This window comes from Choloepus didactylus, chromosome 25 (genome assembly GCF_015220235.1).
Source record: "Choloepus didactylus isolate mChoDid1 chromosome 25, mChoDid1.pri, whole genome shotgun sequence".
Lineage (NCBI taxonomy): Eukaryota > Metazoa > Chordata > Mammalia > Pilosa > Megalonychidae > Choloepus > Choloepus didactylus.
This window is the reverse complement of record NC_051331.1, coordinates 7,311,577-7,331,496: the sequence shown is the minus strand read 5'-3', so window position 1 is coordinate 7,331,496 and position 19,920 is coordinate 7,311,577. Positions and strand designations below refer to the sequence as shown.

Sequence of the window (19,920 nt, the reverse complement as noted above, 5' to 3'; positions counted from 1 at the left end):
TGCCAACTGCAAGGAGGCTTGAAGGAACCTGCCCACAACTTCCAGCAGGGGCAAAAATTAACCTCGTTCCTCTCCTGGAGGCCCCCCAGATCCCTCAGGGCAGGGCAGGGGAGGGTTGTCCTTCGGGTTAGAGCCCTGATTCCAGTAAATATTGATTTAGGGTGGAATTGAATACAGTGAAAGGAAGGCCTTGATCTTTGGTGGGTAAAAACCACAGTTTTCTAAGAACAATTAGAAAACAAGCAGGCCTAGTAATGCTTAACTGGGATTATCTCTGATCGAGAAAAGTCTTCTTAGGTTCATTTCACAAGTGGGGAAACTGAGGCTGCGAGTGGCAAGGTGAGAGGGGAAAGCCGGAGGCCCCAGGGTCTCCAGCCCTTCACTACTGCCCTCTGCTTTCGAGAGAAAGACAAAGTGTCCTACTCTTCCCAGAAAGCCAAGTTCAGAGATTTCTTTCTTCAATTTTCCAGGCTCCATTCAAGCCCAGGTAGGAAAATGGATTAGGGCCATTCGCTCCGGGGTTTATTTTATTCGTTTTTAAAAATTTACTTAAAAAACTTATCTTTGTGGCCTTTTCATGGTCTTGCAAAAACTGCCAAACAGTACAGGAAAATAACGCAAAAAGTGGCAGAGGCTTTGGTAGCAGTACAGGCCGTGGCAGGCTGTCCTTTGTCTGACTTTCTTTCCTTGGTCTCTGGGGTACAAAGCCCACCCCAGGCTCGGTCCTCTCAGGTGTCCTCTGGATAGGGGAGGGAAGCACAGTTCACGTTCTTAGAGGGGAGAGTGACCAGGGCACATCCATCCAGCCTAGGCATCTGGCCGAGGGGTTCTCGGGTCCACCTGACGCCGAACGTCCCACGCGCCAGCAAACTTGACTTCAGCCAAGAGCTACTACAGTCAGGCAGACGAAGGGGGCGGCTGAGGAAACGAGACGCCGGAGGACCGACCGGCCAGAGAGGCCGAGAGAGGCGGCAACTCTTTGGTCACGTGACCCAGTGGCGAGGCCTGGGCCTCTCTCGGCGCCAGGCCACGTGCGAGAGCGGCGCCTTGCGATTGGCTCTGCTGGGCCAGTTTGAACGGCGTACGGAAGCCGCGGCGGCTCACTCACGGCCGCGTTCTTCTTTTTTTTTTTTTTCTCTTTGCCTTATTCTCTCTCTTTGGCTCTCTCCTTCCGCGCGAGTCTCAGGAGAAGCCTCAGCGCGAGGCGCCGCCGCCGCCTGGGGCCCGGTAAGTGGGCCTCACCGGGAGCCCGACTCGTCGGCCCCGTCCTGCGCCGACCCCCACCGGGCTCCGGGCCTGCGCCGCGCGCGGCCCGGGTATCGGGGCCGCGCCCGGCCCGGGAAGGCCGGGGACCCGGTTGGGCCGGATCCGCGGGGCAGCGAGAACGGGCCGGGGCGGGGGAGGGGGGCACCGAGCCGGGCTGAGGGGGGTGGGGCCCCGGAGCCGGGCCCGCTCAAAGAGCCGCGAGAATCGGGCCAGTGGGGCTGCTGGGGTCGGGCTGGAGGGGATCTGAGTGGGGGAAGCGGCTGGGGACTGCTTAGGGCCTGACCCGGGCGCGTCGCGAGGATCGGGTGTGTGTCGGGGGGACAGTTTCGGCGGGGCTTGGCTGGGTCTGATTGGGGGAGGCCGCGTGGAAAAGCTGGCAGGGGTGGGGTGGGGGGCTTGTTGCGCCCTGATGGGAAGGGGGGCTGACTTCGGCTTAAAGGGCTTCACTGGGATCCACTGGGGGCCGGGGGAATCGGATAGAAGGGGGTTTCTGGCTAGAGGTGGTGGGGGGCTTGGCCGAACTTGGTTGGGGGAGGGAGCCGAGATCGGTCAGCGCGGGTCACTGCTGACTCCGGAGAAGAGCGAGGGCAAGGGGAGGCTTGGCCGGATCTGATTGGGGAAGGCGGCACGTCCGGGGGCTTCTGTCGCGGGGTGGGCGAGCTTGACTGGCTCTCATCGGGAGAAGCAACGGGGGTCCTTGAGGAGGGCTGCTGCGGTCCCGATTAAGGGGGTCCTCTGGCATCCGGCTGAGCTTGGAGGGCCGGGTTAGGGGAGGTGGCAGTGAGAGGAGGATCGGAGCGTCCTGGGACGGTGCACCTGGGGGACGCTCAGGGGCCGGTCTGGGGCCGGGGCTGGTTGCGATCTGGCGGGGCCTGAGGGCCGGATTTCGGGAGGAGGAGGGGAGTCTTCGGGGATCGTGCCTGCCCTGGGGAGACCACGAGGGCCGGGGCGCTATCACAGTCTGGGGGGCAGGGCCCTGGACTTGGAGGCGCCGGGGCCCTCATCCAGCGGCTGCGAGGGAGGTGGCAGCCTTAGGGCCCGCAGCTGGGGACGGCGGCATGGGCCGCTGTGGGACGAGGGCTTCCCGGCGCTGGGCCCGATGAAGGTCCGCCGGGCCCTGCCGCCGCCCGTGGCCCGCTTCCACATACCCCCGCCTGCGCTCTAGAGCCGGCGACTGCGCAGCCGGCGGGGTCCCCGCACTGGGGCGGGCGTGGATCGGTGGCCTCCGCCCGTCCGCCGAGGGCGCGCGCTGGTCCTGCCGCTGCCACCACCGGGGCTCAGCCCAGGTCTGAGACGGAGCCTCCGGGACACAGCGTTGACCCCGGCCCCTACCCCCGCAGCCCGCCTTGCGCCATGGACTGGCAGCCGGACGAGCAGGGTCTGCAGCAGGTCCTGCAGCTGCTCAAAGACTCGCAGTCGCCCAACACGGCCACGCAGCGCATCGTGCAGGACGTATCCTTCCTTCCGGCCTGGGGGAACCCGGCCGCCACCTGCAGCCCCAGAGGGCGGGAGGGGGTGGGGCCGAGCCCGGAGACTGACTGCTGCTGTGAGGCCCTGGCCTAGATGGAGAAGACAGGATTAGAATCCTCCATTTCCCTTCCTAGAGTTGGAGGAGTTGTTACAGAAAATAATGGAGATACCTAATGTTCCTTTAAGCACTTCATTCGAGGAGTTATTGTCATTCTCCCCATTTTACAGATGAGGAAATTGAGGCTTAGAGAGGCAGAATGGGTTGCCCCAGCTAGTAATTAGTGGAGCTAGGAGGGGAAGGCCAGCCCTGTTAGATACCAGAGTGCAAGCATTTAACTGAGAAGTCGGAGGCGGGGGAAATGGGTGGGTGGGTTGGTGAGGGAACCTTCAGCTGGCAATCATAATTTATTTAGGTTTAATGGCTATTTTTTTTTTCAGTTGGTTGTCAACATTTAAAATATGTTACTTGAAAATTTGGATTCCCTTTTTTTAAAAAGTCAGGCAGTACCGGGCTGCCAGGAAACAGAGCTGAGTGGCAGCTGCCGTCCCCAGCCCTGGTGGGGAGCTCAGGCATGCCCCCTCCCTGTGTGAATTTGGCCTCCCTGAGCTGCTCTGGGTTCTGGGCAAGTGGGGTCCCAGAGGCACTGTCAGCTACCCGAGGGCGACAGTGAGGCCCCCTGCCTGGGGAGGGCCCCGTCTCCCAGGTCCCTTAACAGCCTGGCAGAAACTCAAACAACTCAACCAGTTTCCTGACTTCAACAACTACCTGATCTTCGTCTTGACCAGACTCAAGTCGGAAGGTACGGGCCCTGGGCCCCTCCCCATGGCTGCAGCCCGCTGTCTCCCGGGGTGGTCCCCTGAGCCTCGGCCCTCTCCCCACAGATGAGCCGACGCGCTCTCTCAGTGGCCTCATCCTGAAGAACAACGTGAAGGCGCATTACCAGAGTTTCCCGCCGCCCGTGGCGGACTTCATCAAACAAGAGTGTCTCAACCACATCGGGGACGCCTCCTCACTCATCCGAGCCACCATCGGTGAGGGGACGGCAGGGCCAGGGGCAGTGGGGTAGGCCGAGGATGGAGACACGAGAGTGGACACTGAGCTCTCACTCCCCACCAAGGGGCTTCTGAGCCCGATTAACATATCGCTTCACTGAATGTCCCCAGCGCCCTCTGCCGTGGTGCTGTCACTGCTGCCATTTTACAGATGAGGAAACTGAGGCACGGCGATATAAGGGGAATTCCCCGTAAGCAGCAGAGCTCAGAAGCGACCCGGGCAGTGGAGGTCCACACTCCGCACCCCTAACCTCCTCCCTGGAGCAGCCGTTCTGGCTTCCCAGGCGATCACAAATTGACGGGAGTGCGGCGAGTGTAGCCATTAACATACACAGGCCCCCTGTCCTCACAGAGCAGGCAGGCCAGGTGCCACAGACAACCGTTAGCAAAGCTCACAAATAATCATTTCGGTTGCAAGTGGATCAGGTTTACTTGTGGAGTATCCCTGACTCACAGAAGGCGGCCCAACTAAGCCACTGGAAGGATGACTAAGAGTTAACTAAAGCGGTTTACCTGGAGCTAACTAAACACCGTTAATTAATGCAATATTGCTTTGAGATTTGTCACTACTTAGAAATGTTCTAACACAGCTCTTTGTTACTGACTTTAATTCTTTAGGTTGATGTCCTTTTTAAACTTGAGTCCGCTCTAGAGTGTTGCTTTGACAAGGAAGTAATAGTGTAACTGTTTTAAACAAAGAAACAGATTGGTTTGTCCTAAAGGGGGAGGTGATCTTAAAAATCACTGCAGTGAACACAACGTTAAATGCGGTAACACTGAAGATAGTATTACATGAGAAGCCGCCGATCTTTTAAAAGTGACATGCTAAAGACACTTCATTTCCAATAACATCCTCTCTCGACATCTGCAGAAGTATCCACAGGGTCCTTCCCTCACTGCTTGGGTTAAGTCACTGCCACCTGCCCACGGCCCTGGAGGGCCAAGAACACAAGCCGAGAGGTTGGGTGGGGCGCCCAAGAGAGGGACCCACCGCGGGGAGCAGCTTTCTCAGTATGTGGGTCAGTGTCGCCCAGCATTGCCGGTGGCAGCTCCCACCCATCTCCCACGCTGCCGTCTGGCTCTTGGCTTTGAACACCTTTTCTGCCCTGACGCCACCCATGTTGACATCTCCAGCCAGACCTCTCCGCTCCCGGATCTCTAATAGGAGTACAAATACGTCCCCCTTGGGCCACCAGGCCTGCAAGACCTGTCCTGCCACCTCCCGGCAAGCACTCCCAGTCCGCGTCTGTCCCCGGCCTCTGCACGCTGCCTTTCCTGCTGCCTGGGGATGCTCTGTCCTCAGGTCCCCGGATGGCTTCTCCCCTCCTCCTTCAGGTCTGCTCGGATAACAAGATGTCACCTGCTGTAAAATTGCCCCCCAACCCCTCAGCCCTGTGTGCCCATCTTAAGACTTGTCATCGGCCCCCAGGTCTCTTACTTATTTATCTTCCTCCTGCTCTCCCTCCCCAGCCGGTCAGCCCCCGGGGCAGGGCCTTCGTGTTTCATTCCGTGCTGTTTCCTGGGCCTAGGAGGGAGCTGGCCCACAGTGTGGCCCGGGGGAGGTTCGCTGAGTGCCGGTTTACCCGCCTCCGGAGGGCTGTGTCGGGCAGCGTATGTTGTCGGCGGAGGAGCAGGCGCAAGTGCCGGGCGGGTGCAGGGCTGGCGGGCCCGGGCCCCGCCTGAGGCCGCGTCCTTTCCTGGCTGTCGCAGGCATCCTCATCACCACCATCGCTTCCAAGGGGGAGCTGCAGATGTGGCCCGAGCTGCTGCCCCAGCTGTGCAACCTGCTCAGCTCCGAGGATTACAACACCTGCGAGGTCGGTGGCACATGGGAGGCCGCCCGGGTGGCTGCGGGGCTGGGCCGGGGACCCACCACCCTCTCCCCGACCCCCTCCCCACAGGGGGCCTTCGGAGCCCTGCAGAAGATCTGCGAGGACTCCTCCGAGCTCCTGGACAGCGACGCCCTCAACAGGCCGCTCAACGTCATGATCCCCAAGTTCCTGCAGTTCTTCAAGCACTGCAGCCCCAAGATTCGGTGGGTGGGCCCCCTCCAGGGGTCTCGGGGAGTGGGGGTGGGTGCCGAGGTGACCCCCGTGCCCGCCCCCGGCCAGGTCCCACGCCATCGCCTGCGTGAACCAGTTCATCATGGATCGGGCCCAGGCGCTGATGGACAACATCGACACCTTTATCGAGGTGGGCGGGCGCGGCCGGGGCGGGGCCGAGGCTGCCCGGGACCCCCCCCCGACCCCGCACCCTGACCCCGCTCTACCCCGCCAGCACCTGTTCGCCCTGGCCGTGGACGACGACCCCGAGGTGCGAAAGAACGTGTGCCGCGCCCTGGTGATGCTGCTGGAAGTGCGCATCGACCGCCTCATCCCCCACATGCACAGCATCATCCAGGTGGGCACGCGGCGGGGGGCAGCCGGGGTCGGCGGGGCGGCCCCCCCCCACAAGCCGGGCCGGGCCTCAGCCTCCCCCCCACCCCCCAGTACATGCTGCAGAGGACCCAGGACCACGATGAGAACGTGGCCCTCGAGGCCTGCGAGTTCTGGCTGACGCTGGCCGAGCAGCCCATCTGCAAGGAAGTCCTGGCCTCCCACCTGGTCCAGTGAGTGCCCCACCGCCCCCACCCCAGCCCGTGCCTGCCACGGCCCTCGCCCTCTGCCCGTTTGCTTTCTATCTGTGCGTTTGTTGACTGTGGAAGGCGTAAGGACATGGCTTCAATGAGTTTTAAAAAAACAGGTTATTTATAGGTTGAAATAAGTAAAAGTCAATAAAGGGCTTCAGGCATAGCTGCATCCAGGTGTTCACGGTCGTGCTAATGCTTGTTTAGGAACCTTCCTTGTTTATGAACCTCAGAGTCAAGAAATTTGACTGGTCTCTTGAAAAGGATTTCTAGCAAAAGTCCTAGGGCTGACTCTCCTTGGCCTACTTGAGCCCCAGATCAAGAATAACAACCGGCAGGGGTTGGCTGACACGTCTTACATGTATGTGTGTGTGTTTGTGTTATATAGAAAAGGAGAGAAACTGGTGGGGAGCAGACGGTGAAAGCTCCCCCAGCCCCTGCCTGCCCACCTCAGTCCCCTCTTCCCCTGACCCTGAGCCCTTTTTCTGGGGCCTCTCATCCTGACCAACAGCCCTCTCCTAACAGGTTGATCCCTATCCTTGTCAATGGGATGAAGTACTCGGAAATCGACATCATCCTGCTCAAGGTGATTCCTGGGCCGGCGGCTGACGGGGGCAAGGCCTTGGGCCTGGGCTGGGGGCCCTGCGGGTGCTGAGTCGTCTCGCCCGGCCGTCCAGGGCGACGTGGAGGAGGACGAGGCGGTCCCTGACAGCGAGCAGGACATCAAGCCTCGCTTCCACAAGTCGCGCACGGTGACACTGCCCCACGAGGCCGAGCGGCCCGACGGCTCTGAGGACGCAGAGGACGACGACGACGATGACGCTCTGTCCGACTGGAACCTGAGTGCGTGGCCTGGCCCTGGGGGTGGCGGGTGGGAACGGGGCCCAACAATCCTAATCCTGATCCCTGACCCCATCCGCCCCGTCCTGTGGCCCTGCCTGAGCCCGTCTCCCCCACCCAGGGAAGTGCTCAGCAGCCGCGCTGGACGTCCTTGCCAACGTCTTCCGGGAGGAGCTCCTGCCCCACCTGCTACCCCTGCTCAAGGGCCTCCTCTTCCACCCCGAGTGGGTGGTCAAGGAGTCGGGCATCCTGGTGCTGGGTGCCATCGCCGAGGGTGAGTCCCCTGGGCACAGCCACAGCTGACCTTTGACTCCCGAGCTGGGCTGGGGCTGCCTGGAGCTGGCCCAGGCAGTGCCCGATGGGCGGGGCAGGTGACTGGCCATCTCCCGGTTCTCTCCAGAGACTTCCTCGTCCGCCTTCAAACCACTGTTAGATCTGAAGCCTCCCTTCGGGCCCTGAAATCCCCAAACGCAAGGCTTCCCCTTAATGCTCACGGACGGGCAGCTCACGGACTTAACTCTCAGGGACGGGCCCCCAGCCTGGTCTGGTCTGAGAATCCCCGGGACATAGCAGGTGGCTTTTCAGGCTCGACACAGTCATTAGTGTGGTTTTCAGGCTCGCTCAGGAAACGCTTGAGTCACAGGAAGGATTTGTGAATGAATCAGTTACAAGTTTCCTTTTAGAACATGTGACGAGCGTATCTTACGTTAATAGGATGTGTGACGCATCAGGCAATACGTAAGGGCATGTTATATATATATATATATATATATATATATATTTTTTTTTATTAAATTCAGTTTTATTGAAATACATTCACACACCATACAATCATCCATGATATACAATCCTCTGTCCACAGTATGATAACATAGTTATGCGTTCATCACCACAATCTATCTCTGAACATTTTCCTTACGTCAGAAAGAACCAGAACAAGAATAAAAAATAAGAGTGAAAAAAGAACACCCAAATCATCCCCCCATCCCACCCCATTTGTCCTTTAGTTTTTATCCCTGTTTTTCTACTCATCCATACACTAGATAAAGGGGGTGTGATCCACAAGGTCTTCACAATCACACTGTCACCCCTTGTAATCTACATTATTATATAATTGTCTTCAGGAGTCCAGACTGCTGGGCTGGAGTTTGGTAGTTTCAGGTATTTACTTCTAGCTATTCCAATACATTAAAGCCTAAGAGGTGTTATCTGTATAGTGCATAAGAATGTCCACCAGAGGGCATGTTATATTAATAGACTATGTCGGACGTGTTGCATGTCAATGGGGAAGAGTTCTAGAGAAACTGCCTCCAGTAGAAATAGCTCCCATGTGTTGGACTTTTGGGGGTCACAGTGGCAGTGCTGTTATATGTGTTTTCCTTTTTAATTGAAAGAAAAACAGCTCAGGGTTTAACAGAAAAGGCAAGGAAGAGAAAAAGAAAAAAAGCACAAATCCCCCAAGAGGGTTTCAAATGGTTAGGTCACATCAGTCAGATAGATCACAGCACCCCCACCTTGGGAGGGGTCTGGTGTTGGGGAACGGCCTGGGCTCATGCAGTTTCCATCCTGACCGACCGTGTGACTACTTTGGGCAAGTTCGTTGACCTCCGAGCCTCAGTTTCCCCCACTGTAAAATGGGGCTGATCTCCACCCCACCTCCACCCCGCTTTCCCCGGGCCGCTGCAGGTTGCATGCAAGGCATGGTGCCCTACCTGCCCGAGCTGATCCCGCACCTGATCCAGTGTCTGTCGGACAAGAAGGCCCTGGTGCGCTCCATCGCCTGCTGGACGCTGAGCCGCTACGCCCACTGGGTGGTCAGCCAGCCGCCCGACATGCACCTCAAGCCCCTGATGACTGAGCTGCTCAAGCGCATCCTGGACGGCAACAAGAGGGTTCAGGAGGCAGCTTGCAGGTGACCCCTGACTCCGCGGCCCCCGCCCTGCCCCTCCACTTGCCCCCCTGGGAAGTGATGACCCTGCATCCCCTGACATCCCGCTGATGTCTCAGTATTCGTACTGGCTGATCCCCAGGGCCGGCCCCCAGTGGTTTGGGGCCCGGCCCCACTCCCTGTTTGCTCACCTGTGCCCCCATTCCCTGCCCGGCCACCCACCAGTGCCTTTGCCACCCTGGAGGAGGAGGCCTGCACGGAGCTGGTGCCCTACCTCAGCTATATCCTGGACACCCTCGTCTTCGCCTTCGGCAAGTACCAGCACAAGAACCTGCTCATCCTCTACGACGCCATCGGCACCCTGGCCGACTCGGTGGGCCACCACCTCAACCAGCCGGTGAGGCCCCAGGGCGGCCCCCTCCTCCCGCTGCCCGTGCCCCTCGGCATCCGGTGACCCGGCGGCTGCCCCGTGTTGCATGCCAGGGACGTGGCCTTGACCTCGCCAGGCAGACAGACAGACCCGGCCCCGCCCTCGCCCTGCTCCCAGGCTAGTGGGGGAGACAGACAGTTATGCGGCAGCGTGGTAAGTGCTGTGCCGGGGAGGGCAGCACAAGGGCCCCGCGGGAACTGGGGCGGGCGGTGGTGGGGAGCAGCGAGAAGAAGCAGGAGGGCCCGCCGGCAGGTCGGGCCGAATGGCGAGGCCTCGCGGGGTCTCGGGAGCCCCAACTTCCCGCTCCCCCACCCAGGAATATATCCAGAAGCTGATGCCCCCGCTGATCCAGAAGTGGAACGAGCTCAAGGATGAGGACAAGGACCTGTTCCCCCTGCTGGAGGTGGGTGGAGTCCGGGGGGGGAACCCTCAACCGCCGCCCCCCTCCGGCCCCCACCCGAGCTCACGCCCTTGCCGTCCTCCCTGCCAGTGCCTGTCCTCCGTGGCCACCGCCCTGCAGAGTGGCTTCCTGCCCTACTGCGAGCCGGTCTACCAGCGCTGTGTCACCCTGGTACAGAAGACCCTGGCCCAGGCCATGGTGAGGACCCCTTCTCTCCTGCCTGGCCCGCTGCCGGTTCAGCTCTGGGCCCAGCCCCTCACTCCTCCCCACCCCTGCCCCCCGCCCAGATGTACAGCCAGCACCCCGAGCAGTACGAGGCCCCTGACAAGGACTTCATGATCGTGGCGCTGGACCTGCTCAGTGGCCTGGCCGAGGGCCTGGGCGGCCACGTGGAGCAGCTGGTGGCCCGCAGCAACGTCATGACGCTGCTCTTCCAGTGCATGCAGGTGGGTGTGCGGCTCACAGGGGGACCCCGAGAACGTTGGGGGAAGAGGGGCTCGGAGAAGACTTGGAAATGATGCAGGCAAGACTCACGTAAAGTCACACGTACAAAGAGAAAACAAATGAGGGCGGAAGTAGAATGACACAAGCCCCAGTGTCTGTCTCACTCCCTTCCGGAACGTTCCAGGATGGGCAGTGAACGGTAGCGCACCCCGTCAGCAGCACCCCAAGCAAAGTGCTCCACTCTGGTTCTCGCTGGGCTCCGGGGCGGGGTTCTGTGTGCTCGGTTTAGACGCTGGGCTGAGGGGTCAGCTGGGGCCCTGGCTGCCGACCCTCTGCAACCCCCAGGACTCGATGCCCGAGGTGCGCCAGAGCTCCTTTGCCCTCCTGGGAGACCTCACCAAAGCCTGCTTCGTCCATGTCAAGCCCTGCATCGGTACGACCCTTGTCTCATCCTTGACCCTGATCCTCACCCCCTCAGCCCTGGCCGCAAGTGATGGAGAAGTGACCCGGGAGGACCGTGACCGCATTGGGGTGTATTCGTACTGTCTGATGGGGCCTTTCCCTGCTGGGCTCAGGGAGCCTCCCTGGCCAATCTGTCGGCTCAGCTCCACTTCCCTCCCTCTCCCAGCCGAGTTCATGCCCATCCTGGGCACCAACCTGAACCCCGAGTTCATCTCTGTCTGCAACAACGCCACCTGGGCCATCGGCGAGATCTGCATGCAGATGGGTGAGTGGCCTGCGTGGCCGTCTGGGACCTCTCCCCATGGCCTCTTCCTGGCTTGGAGGTGGGAGCCTGGCCCTGTCTCCCGGGTCTCCTGAAGCCGGGCCCGAGGGAGGCTCCAAACTGGCCGGGGGCAAGAAGCCGTCTCTGATGGAGGGTTTTCAGGGATGGGCCACGTCTCAGGGCACGTGTGGTTGGCTTCTCTGGAGAGGCGGGAGAGGAGGGCTGTTGGCTGAAGGGCTTCAGGATTGGGGGAGAGGTTCTGACTGCTGGCTCCCGAGAGGCTTGGGGGGCTGCTTCCATGGCTTTGTCCCGCTGTGAGGCCGGGGAAGCCTCTTGCGTTGGGGGGGCGTCTGTGTGTCTGGTGGGCTCTGGGTCCCGGGCTGTGGACCAGCTGGAGGCCCTTCGTCCCTTGCCACTTCTGGTTGGCTGGTCTCAGGATGGAAGGAGGGTCAGCGGGGAGGTGGGCTCACCCCCCATGGCCGTGGCGGGCGAGCGGGGCTGACTGGCCGGTCTGGCAGGGGCCGGGATGCAGCCCTACGTGCAGATGGTGCTCAGCCACCTGGTGGAGATCATCAACCGGCCCAACACGCCCAAGACGCTGCTGGAGAACACAGGTAGGCGCCCGGCCCGGCCACAGGGCCACCCCCACCCCGCCCACCCTGCCCGCCCCTGGCCGCCTTCTGGGATGGGCTTCCGGCCTGGGAGGGCCTGGAAGGGGATTGTGAGAGGAGCCCGAGAGGGGAGGCCGGCTGAGGGAAGCACCTTCCGGGAGGCCCTTGGGTGGGGCTCGGCACCTCCCCGCCACATACCATCCCGGGGCCGCTCAGGGTTTCAGGTCGCCTGACACGCCCCTCTGCCCTTCCAGCCATCACCATCGGCCGCCTGGGCTACGTGTGCCCGCAGGAGGTGGCGCCCATGCTGCAGCAGTTCATCAGGCCCTGGTGAGCCAACCCGGGTGGCGGCCGCGTGCTGGGGGCTGGCTCCCCCGACCCTTTCTTGCCCTGCGCTATCTCCCCACTGACTCTGCTTCCCCCCACGCTGTCCACGCACTGACCCCTGCCCCCCGATACACAGCCCACCCAGGCCCCGCCCCCTCCCCTCCCCTGGCCCCGCCCGCCCCGACCTGCTGCCCCGCCCGTCCGCAGGTGCACGTCCCTCAGGAACATCAGGGACAACGAGGAGAAGGACTCCGCCTTCCGAGGCATCTGCATGATGATCGGGGTCAACCCTGGGGGTGCCGTGCAGGTGGGTGGGGGGCGCCACGCAGGGCTGGGGTGGGGTGCAGCTCGGCAGCCCCTCACCCGGGACCCATCCCGCCGCAGGACTTCATTTTCTTCTGCGACGCCGTAGCCTCCTGGGTGAGCCCGAAGGACGACCTTCGGGACATGTTTTATAAGGTGCGGCACCCGCGGGAGGAGGGGAGGCAGGGACGGGGAGGCCCCGGCCCCTCACCGCCCCCCGCGCCTCCCCGCAGATTCTCCACGGCTTCAAAGACCAAGTCGGGGAGGAGAACTGGCAGCAGTTCTCGGAGCAGTTCCCGCCGCTGCTCAAGGAGAGGCTGGCGGCCTTCTACGGGGTCTAGGCGAGCGCCGGGACGGCCAGGTGAGGGGGTCCCGGGGCTGCCGGCGCCCCCCGGCAGGGCCCCCGGCCGGCCTGACCCCGCCTGCCCTGCCCCGCCTTGCAGGTTCCGTGCGCGCCGGCGCCGGCGGAGGGATTGCCGGAGCGTGTCCCGAGGCGCCGGCCCCGGCCGAGGGGTGAGGGGGCGCGGGGGCCCCGCGCGCAGGCGCCTTCCCCTCGCGTCTACCTGCCCGGCGGCGCCTGAGTGGCAGGCGGCTGGGCGGGGCCTCCGCGCTCATCCTACCAATGGGGAGGGGGGTGGGACTTCGGGGGCGTGGGCCCGCCGCGCGGGAGGGGCTCAGCGCAGCCGAGCGGATCCGGCCTCGGATGCGGAAGGGGCAGGAAGGCAGGCGGGGAGGGGTCCCGGGAGAGACACACGCTCGCACGCGCACACACACTCGCGGCCACACGTCTGTGCAGGCGCCGCAGCCAGGCGTGGCCCGGCCGGTCGCCCCCCGTCCCCCGACTGCATGGAGACAGTAGAGTTAGTGACCCTCCGAGTTAACCCGTGAGGCCCTCCGTGTAACCTTCATCTAGTGCTCAGAAGCTTCTGCTGTTTTGCCGGGATTGGCGGTGATGGGGGAGGGCTGGGGGGAGGTTGGGGGCCTCGGCCAGGACCCCGGGGCTGGGGGTGGGGGGAGGCGATGGCCGTCGGGGGGCGTCCCGTCAGCACGCGCACGCTTCAGACCTGCTCAGCAGACCTGCCCGCTTCCTGGCGCTCTCAGCCTGGGGAGCTCCGTCCTTGTCCCCCCGGCCTGCAGGGTGGGGATGCCCAGGGGGGCCGGGGCTGGCTGAGGTCAGGGCGCCTCCTTTCCCCGGGCTCCAGCTGCTTCTGAAGAGGCTGGGTTGCGCTGGGCCGGGATTTTTCCTGGAGCTGGGAACGACCGGAGTGGCCGGCACCTTCTGCGTCACTCTGTAAGCCACTTTCGAGGGCAGCCTGCGTCTCTGTGCTCCCAGGGGTCCCCTTCTCGGGTTCCAGGCCTGAGTTTTAACCCCCGGGCGGGGACCAGGACTGGGGCATCGGATGGGCATTTAATTGGTGACGGAAGACAAAAAGGCTTCTGCTTTGCCATCGGGGAGACTGACGGCTTGGAGGAGGGGGGAGGTTGGGCACCCTCTGTTCCCCTGGGACTTCCTGCTCATCCCGTGCAGTCCGTGGCCTCAGGGGGCCCCAGAGACCTCACCAGTTTGGGGCAGTGATTCTAGGGAACCTTCCGGAATTGGCCAGGGAAGGGGTCAAGGTGGGAGGGACCCCCCCTTGAGAGGCTGCCGGGCCTGCAGCCCCTTACCTTGGTTTCCTTCTTCCCCACCCCTGCTTTCTACTTCTTTGGGAGCCCCTTGTGTCTGGGGGTCTGCCTGAGACCCACATCCCGGGGCCTGTGTCTTCTCGCACGGGGCTCACCCTGCCTCACTTCCAAGGGGCACCCGGTGCACATTCCGTAAACTCAGCTGGCCCCCCTGGGAATCTCGAGCAGGTCTGTAGAAGCCATTTGTAAAGAAAAACAACTTTTTTTTATTACCATTTAAGTTTTTGGCATTTCTAGTTCTTCAGAATATCCTTCCGCTGGGTCTTGGGAGGGACGGGCAGATTGGCTGGCTGAGGAGATTGTCCACCCTCTCGCCACCCAGGACGGGGGCCCAACTACCTTCAGGGAAGGGGAGCCTCATTCTAGTTTTCCTTTTTTTTCACTTTTGTTTTTGCTTTTTTTTTTTTTTTTCAAGAAGACTATTTAAAAAAAAATTTTTTTTAATTTTAATTTATTTTTGGTTGGTTTTTGCACAACAAAGTTTCAGCTTCTCAACCTTCTCCCTTGCCCAGGGCTGCTTACCCAGCCTGGCCTTGATCCGCAGTCCCTCTGCATCCCCCGTTTTCTGTGTCCCTCCTTCTCCCCTCCCCTTCTCCCCCCGCGGGCTCCCGGGTCTGTCCATTCGTTCCCGTGCTGTGCTGGGGGTTGGTGCCGAGGTGGCGTGAGATTCCACTTGTGTAGAACTTTGTTGAGTAAAGATCAGTTTCTTGTGAAACCCTTGGTGTCCATCCGGCCTCCTGTGTCCTTGGCTTTGGCAGTGGAGAAGACATGCAGAGGGGGCGCCTGGGAAGCATAAGAAATGGGGGGATGCACAGGACTCAGCTCAGGAAATGATTCGGGGAAAGGGTGGGGAAGGTGGAGGAGAGAGACAGAAGATGAATGCAATAACATGCATGCAAGGTGCAGCCTTCTCCAGGATGTGATGAGAGCCCACAAGGGACCCTGCAGTCCTGGAGCCCAGGTTCAAGAGCCAAACTGGCAGGAGCAAGGCCACGCAGCAGTGTCATCTTCATACCTCTATCACTGGGCCCCTCAGAACTGTTTGCCAAAGGCTCCATCGCATGAATGTTGATCGTTACTGAGGTAGGCGAGAAATGGCTCCAGCTCTAGGGACCTACAAACCTTGGGAAACATCTTGTTGCCACCTCAGGATGGCCCAAGGATTATCAGCATAAACTTGGGAAAACTTAAATGCTAACACATCCCTCCTTAAGATCCCATTTTGGCTTGCACGTTCTGGAGGTCTGTGTTCTCAAGCAAACATTCATTCAACAAATAATGTGTACATTTTAATGGGAGGGAATAGACCAAGACAAAACTCAGTGGTATCACAGAGAAAACTACAGCACAAAGAGGGAGAGAGCACACGGGGAAATGGCTGCAGCATTACAGAGGGCTTTCGGGGGAGGTGACATCTGGGCAATGAGCCACGTGGATGTGGGGAGGATGTCTAGCAGAGGGAATAAAGGAGACGTTATTTTGATCAGCATGAGTTTAGGTAATTCCTAGCTGCAATTTCGTTGAGGCCTGTGTGCAGTGTAACAATGCATGTTTCTGGTTCTGAAAGGAAAGAACCAGGAGTTCAAATCACTTCTGTCAGACAGCAGTCTTGGAAAAAGGGCCTTCAACACAGTTGCGGGGTTTTTTGCTGCTTTTTTAATTCTGAAATAGTTTCAAGTGTACAAAACAGTTGCAAAAATAATATTCCGGTTTTTCTTTCTGTCCCAATGATGCCCTTTTGAACCATTTCTCCTCCACTAGTGATCCCATCCAGTATCAAGTACTGCATTTATCATTTATCTCTTTAGTTTTTCTTTTATTTTGAATTGTGGAAACATAAAGTCTTCCCATTCCAACCCCTCCCAAGCATGCCATTCAGTGAAATCAGTGTTGCAGTAACGTCACTGCCATCCATTAGAACTTTCCCTTCACCCCAAACAGAAACTAATCATTCTACATTAACTCCCCATTCAGTGCCCCTGCTCCCCAACCCCTTGTAACCGTCTATTTGAGTTTGCATATTCTGATTTTTTTTGTGTGTGTGGTTACCGCAGGTCTTAAATTTAACATCCTAAATCTATAACAATCTCGTTTGCTTCGATAACAGCTGAACCTCAGTAGCACTCATACACTATGTTCCTCTACCCCTCCGCCCCCCTTTATGTAGTTATTGTCACAAATTACATATTTATTCAGTATGAGTCCAAAACCACTGATTTATCATTACAATTTATGCATCTGCCTTTTAGATCCCGTGGGAAGTAAAAAGTGGAGTTACAAGCCCAAACCGCAATGTCCTGGTATTTATATTTACCCATGTCACGTTAACCCGAGGCCACTGTTTCTTCACGTGGCTTCAGTCAAGTATCCAGAGGCCTTTCAACGTGCACAACTCCCCTGGGCATCTCTTGGGGCTCAGGTCTAGTGGTGGCTTTTCCCTGGGAACGTCTTAATTCCTCCCTCAGAGCGGCATTTTTAAAAAGTCGGCTGACCTTCTGAGTCAGCGCCACCGGCGACACTTGTCCAAAAAAAAAAAAACAGGAATCAGGGATCTCCATTACCAGAGCGAGAAACCCATGGCTAGCGGTCCTTGGCGTCAAATCCTTCCATTTCCGGCCGGCCCTTAGCGTCATCAGGCGGCGCCGGAAGTGCCGTCGCGCTGCCTAGGAGACGGGACGCCGCGCCCGGGCTGACAGGGCTGGGCCGGCCGCGCCCACCCGGCCGCCATGGAGCTGCCCCTAGGGCCGCGCGACGATCCCCGCGCCTGGGACGACGACTCGGACCCGGAGCCCTGCCCCGACCCCGACGCACAGGCCGAGGCCTACGTGGCTCGCGTGCTCACTCCGCCAAAGCCGGGGCTGCCGCCGCCGTGCGCCCCGCCGCCGCCGCACGCGCCCGCCGCGGCCCTCGGCGCTCTGGAGCCGCGCGCGGCGTCCCGAGTCCCGGCCGGGGGTGTCCCGGGCCTGCTGAGCCTCCCCCCGGAGTTGCTGCTCGAGATCTGCGCCTACCTGGATGCGCGCCTGGTGCTCCACGTCCTGCCGCGCGTGTGTCGCGCGCTGCGCGATCTCGTGCGTGACCATGTCACCTGGAGGTTACGTGCGCAGCGCCGCGTGCGCGCGCCCTACCCGGTGGTGGAAGGTGCGCGCGCCCGGGGCCGGGGACGCCTGCCTAGGTGGGACTCCACGGGAAGGAGAGGGCACTTGGGGTGCTGGGGTCACAGCCCCTGGAGCAGGCTTCCTGGCTGTCCAAAGCCCTTGAGCCTCTGGGAGGCCTGAGGCGTGGAAACCTGCCGGGTGTGGGGGCGAGATATCAGGCCGTGGACATCTAGGTCGTGGGGGTTTTAGTGTACCCTAGTGACTGAGGCAGCAAGTGGTGACACCAAAGCCTCTGACCCCCTAGAGGCTGGAGCCCAGAGGGGAGTGAGGCAGGGACTCAGAGTCTAGCGTTTACGAACCTTGAACCCAAGCCAGAGTTTAGAAGTTGGAATCCCAATACCAGCAACCACACATCCTCAAGCCCTGGGCTGATAAGATGGCTTGGGAACCCTGAGTTGATAATTTTGTTCCTGAGAGAGTGATGCCTTGGATTTCCCTGGCCTTCACCCAACCTGAGTTTAACAAGTTGGACAGGTGATTGTCCTGACTTGGAAGCTTTGATTCTGCAGAGCAGAGGGGAGGGGATCCTGGGTCAAAGGTGTAGCCACCTCACCCCCTGGCTCACTCTCTCTTACAATTTGAGAGACAGGGATACTTGGGCCCCATCACACTGGATCTCTGCATCTGGGGCTTGGCTTCTGCGCCTTGACAAGGTTCTCCAGTTTACAGCTACTGGCTTGAAAAACACTTCCTTGGGTCTGGTCCAGATGGGCTACTCATGAGGTTCCAGCCCCCCAGTTTGCAGAAACTGGAGAGAGGAGTAGTTCTGGACTTGCTGGGGTTGGGGATGGAGTGAGCAGGTGGTTCTCAGTCCAGAACCTGCGTCTGCCTGGGGTGGCATGAGGGGTCCGGGTGGGGAACTGTCTGAGTCTGGTGGGACTCAGGTTCCCTGGAAGCTAGGGGTGGGGCGGCTGAGTCTCCACCCACCAGGGCCCCTGCTCTTGGTCCCCCACAGAGGAAAACTTCGACTGGCCAGCGGCCTGCATCGAGCTGGAGCAGCACCTGGCACGGTGGGCAGAGGACGGGCGCTGGGCTGAGTACTTCTGCCTGGCCAACGGGCACTTTGCGTCCATTGACTCGGTGCTTCTGCTGCAGGTGAGGCTGGGCAGGTGGGTGGGCGGGGGGCAAGGGGGCCGGGCCAGGGTAGCCCCTGACAACATCACCTCGCTCCCCTCCCAGGGCGGGGCGCTCTGTCTGTCGGGCTCCCGGGATCGCAACGTCAACCTGTGGGACCTGCGGCGGCTGGGGGCAGAGCCTGGCCGCGTGCTGGTCAAGGCCCTGGGCACCCAGCAAAACGGCACCCACGAGGTGAGGGGCGAGACGGGCCTGGAAGGCATGAGGTCCACCGTAGGATGCCCAGGGAGAGGGGTAAAGGGCACGGGGTTTTGGTGCCAGCCATTGCTGACTTATCATGACCCTGCTATTGTTGGGGTGACCTCAGGGAGACGGGTGACTTCCTGGGCCTCAGTTTCTATTTCTGTCCAATGGGCAGTTATGACAAGGATAAATGAGGACAAATAGACCAAGAGCTTTGCTCAGGCTCAGACACACAGTACGTGCTTAGAGACGTCAGTTATGCCTTGAGAGCCTGCTCTTAGAAATCAAGACAGTCCCGAGCTTGATTGTCATCTTGTGGAGGTGGCCCAGGCTCGGGCTCCAGGCCAGGCTGCCTGCGTTCAAATCCCCGCTCTGCTACTTCCTGGCTGTGTGAGCGTGGGTGAAATGCTCAACCTGTCTGTGCCAGTTTCCTTATCTGTAAAATGAGCCTCTTTCCACATCCTCCTTGGAGGGACCGGCTTGTGAGAAGTCAGTCAGTGGCCAGCGCTCTGTGCCTATCAGCTGCAAAAGCAAGGCTGTTCTTATGTCTATTTTGCAGATGGAGAAACTGAGGCAGGGGGTGCTGTTTGCCCCGGTCATGGAGTGGGAGCCCCAGGCTTAATCACATTGTCACGTGGCCCCTGCAACGCCACAGGACTTGACTTTAAAATGTTGGGTGGGGGTGCCCATGTCAGGGGCTCTGAAGTCAGACGGCCCCCCCAGCCCCCAGGCCTGGTGACATCTGTGAACCTCCTCTGCAGAAGCAGGGACAGCCCGGCATTGTCTCCCCTGGGGTTCAGTCTGCGTGTGACCCTGTGTCCCTGTCCCTCAGGGCTGGGTGTGGTCACTGGCGGCCCAGGACCACCGCGTGTGCTCCGGCTCCTGGGACAGCACGGTGAAGCTCTGGGACATGGCGGCCGACGGGCAGCAGTTCGGCGAGATCAAGTGTGAGGGGTCGTGGGCAGGGGGGCTGGGGTAGCCAGGCCCCGTGGGCCACAGCCCCATCCCGGTGGTCCATGTGTCCCCAGGGGCAAGGCGGCCGTGCTGTGCCTCTCCTATCGGCCCGACATCCTCGTCACGGGCACTTATGACAAGAAGGTGACCGTGTACGATCCCAGAGGTGGGCCGGGGGCTCCAGGGGCCCAGCGGGGAGTGGGGGGGGAGGGGATGTTCCTGGGCCTCCCGACCTGGTCGGGGTGACAAACAGCACTGGGGACTGGGGGTGCCCCAAGGGGTAGGGGACAGAGAGGGTCCCCAGAGGAGGAGCCCCTGAACCCGAGCCCCAAGGGAGGTGGGACAGCCAGGGGTTGAGTGCTGTCCCCTCCGGGCTGCGTGGGAGTGGGAGGGGGACCCAGACAGGCCCGTGCCTCAGTGTCCTCATTT

The 19,920-nt window shown here is 60.5% G+C and overlaps 2 protein-coding genes, 1 long non-coding RNA gene and 1 other non-coding gene across 11 annotated transcripts in view; 3 read left to right on the top strand and 1 right to left on the bottom strand.

The window, feature by feature from the left end:
- Window positions 1-1,131: 1,131 nt before the first annotated feature.
- Window positions 1,132-14,780, top strand: TNPO2 (transportin 2). 4 transcript variants are annotated; one of them, XM_037818647.1, is made up of 24 exons: window positions 1,132-1,227; window positions 2,607-2,718; window positions 3,461-3,536; window positions 3,619-3,768; window positions 5,500-5,606; window positions 5,691-5,824; window positions 5,901-5,982; window positions 6,067-6,189; window positions 6,279-6,397; window positions 6,941-7,001; window positions 7,093-7,258; window positions 7,377-7,529; window positions 8,942-9,167; window positions 9,369-9,540; window positions 9,890-9,976; window positions 10,064-10,171; window positions 10,261-10,419; window positions 10,763-10,850; window positions 11,046-11,144; window positions 11,660-11,755; window positions 12,007-12,082; window positions 12,287-12,386; window positions 12,464-12,538; window positions 12,616-13,349. In XM_037818647.1, the coding sequence occupies exons 2-24, from the start codon at window positions 2,620-2,622 to the stop codon at window positions 12,721-12,723; spliced, it is 2,664 nt and encodes an 887-aa protein (XP_037674575.1). In that variant the 5' UTR covers window positions 1,132-1,227; window positions 2,607-2,619; the 3' UTR covers window positions 12,724-13,349. The 4 variants fall into 4 exon arrangements, 3 of the variants coding, with proteins under 3 accessions (XP_037674575.1, XP_037674577.1, XP_037674574.1); XM_037818646.1 differs by lacking the exon at window positions 1,132-1,227 and having other exon boundaries at window positions 2,528-2,718; window positions 12,616-12,743; window positions 12,826-13,349; XR_005214201.1 differs by lacking the exons at window positions 10,261-10,419; window positions 10,763-10,850; window positions 11,046-11,144; ... (3 more) ...; window positions 12,464-12,538; window positions 12,616-13,349 and adding an exon at window positions 9,627-9,726 and having other exon boundaries at window positions 10,064-10,119.
- Window positions 9,216-9,283, top strand: LOC119520668. Its single transcript, XR_005214208.1, has one exon. It is a non-coding gene; the product is annotated as a small nucleolar RNA SNORD41 (small nucleolar RNA).
- On the bottom strand, window positions 14,546-17,150 carry LOC119520654. Its single transcript, XR_005214202.1, has 3 exons — window positions 17,074-17,150; window positions 16,380-16,583; window positions 14,546-14,848 (listed from the first exon to the last, which is right to left on the bottom strand). It is a non-coding gene; the product is annotated as an uncharacterized LOC119520654 (long non-coding RNA).
- FBXW9 (F-box and WD repeat domain containing 9) overlaps window positions 16,733-19,920 on the top strand; it is a 4,962-nt gene continuing 1,774 nt past the window's right edge. For 4 of the 5 annotated variants that reach the window (XM_037818652.1, XM_037818651.1, XM_037818650.1 and 1 more), the window contains exons 1-5: window positions 16,733-17,203; window positions 18,176-18,315; window positions 18,400-18,528; window positions 19,370-19,482; window positions 19,566-19,657. In XM_037818652.1, coding sequence (XP_037674580.1) covers window positions 16,792-17,203; window positions 18,176-18,315; window positions 18,400-18,528; window positions 19,370-19,482; window positions 19,566-19,657 — 886 coding nt within the window. In that variant the 5' untranslated portion in view covers window positions 16,733-16,791. Of the gene's footprint in view, window positions 17,238-18,175; window positions 18,316-18,399; window positions 18,529-19,369; window positions 19,483-19,565; window positions 19,658-19,920 lie in introns of all 5 variants that reach the window. The other variant, XM_037818653.1, reaches the window with a different exon arrangement.

Coding starts and splice junctions, on each gene's coding strand:
- TNPO2 (XM_037818647.1), top strand. CDS start 2,620: ATGGACTGGCAGCCGGACGAGCAGGGTCTGCAGCAGGTCCTGCAGCTG. Junction 9,541..9,889: donor GCCACCACCTCAACCAGCCG/GTGAGGCCCCAG, acceptor TCCCCCACCCAG/GAATATATCCAGAAGCTGAT. Junction 9,977..10,063: donor ACCTGTTCCCCCTGCTGGAG/GTGGGTGGAGTC, acceptor CCTCCCTGCCAG/TGCCTGTCCTCCGTGGCCAC.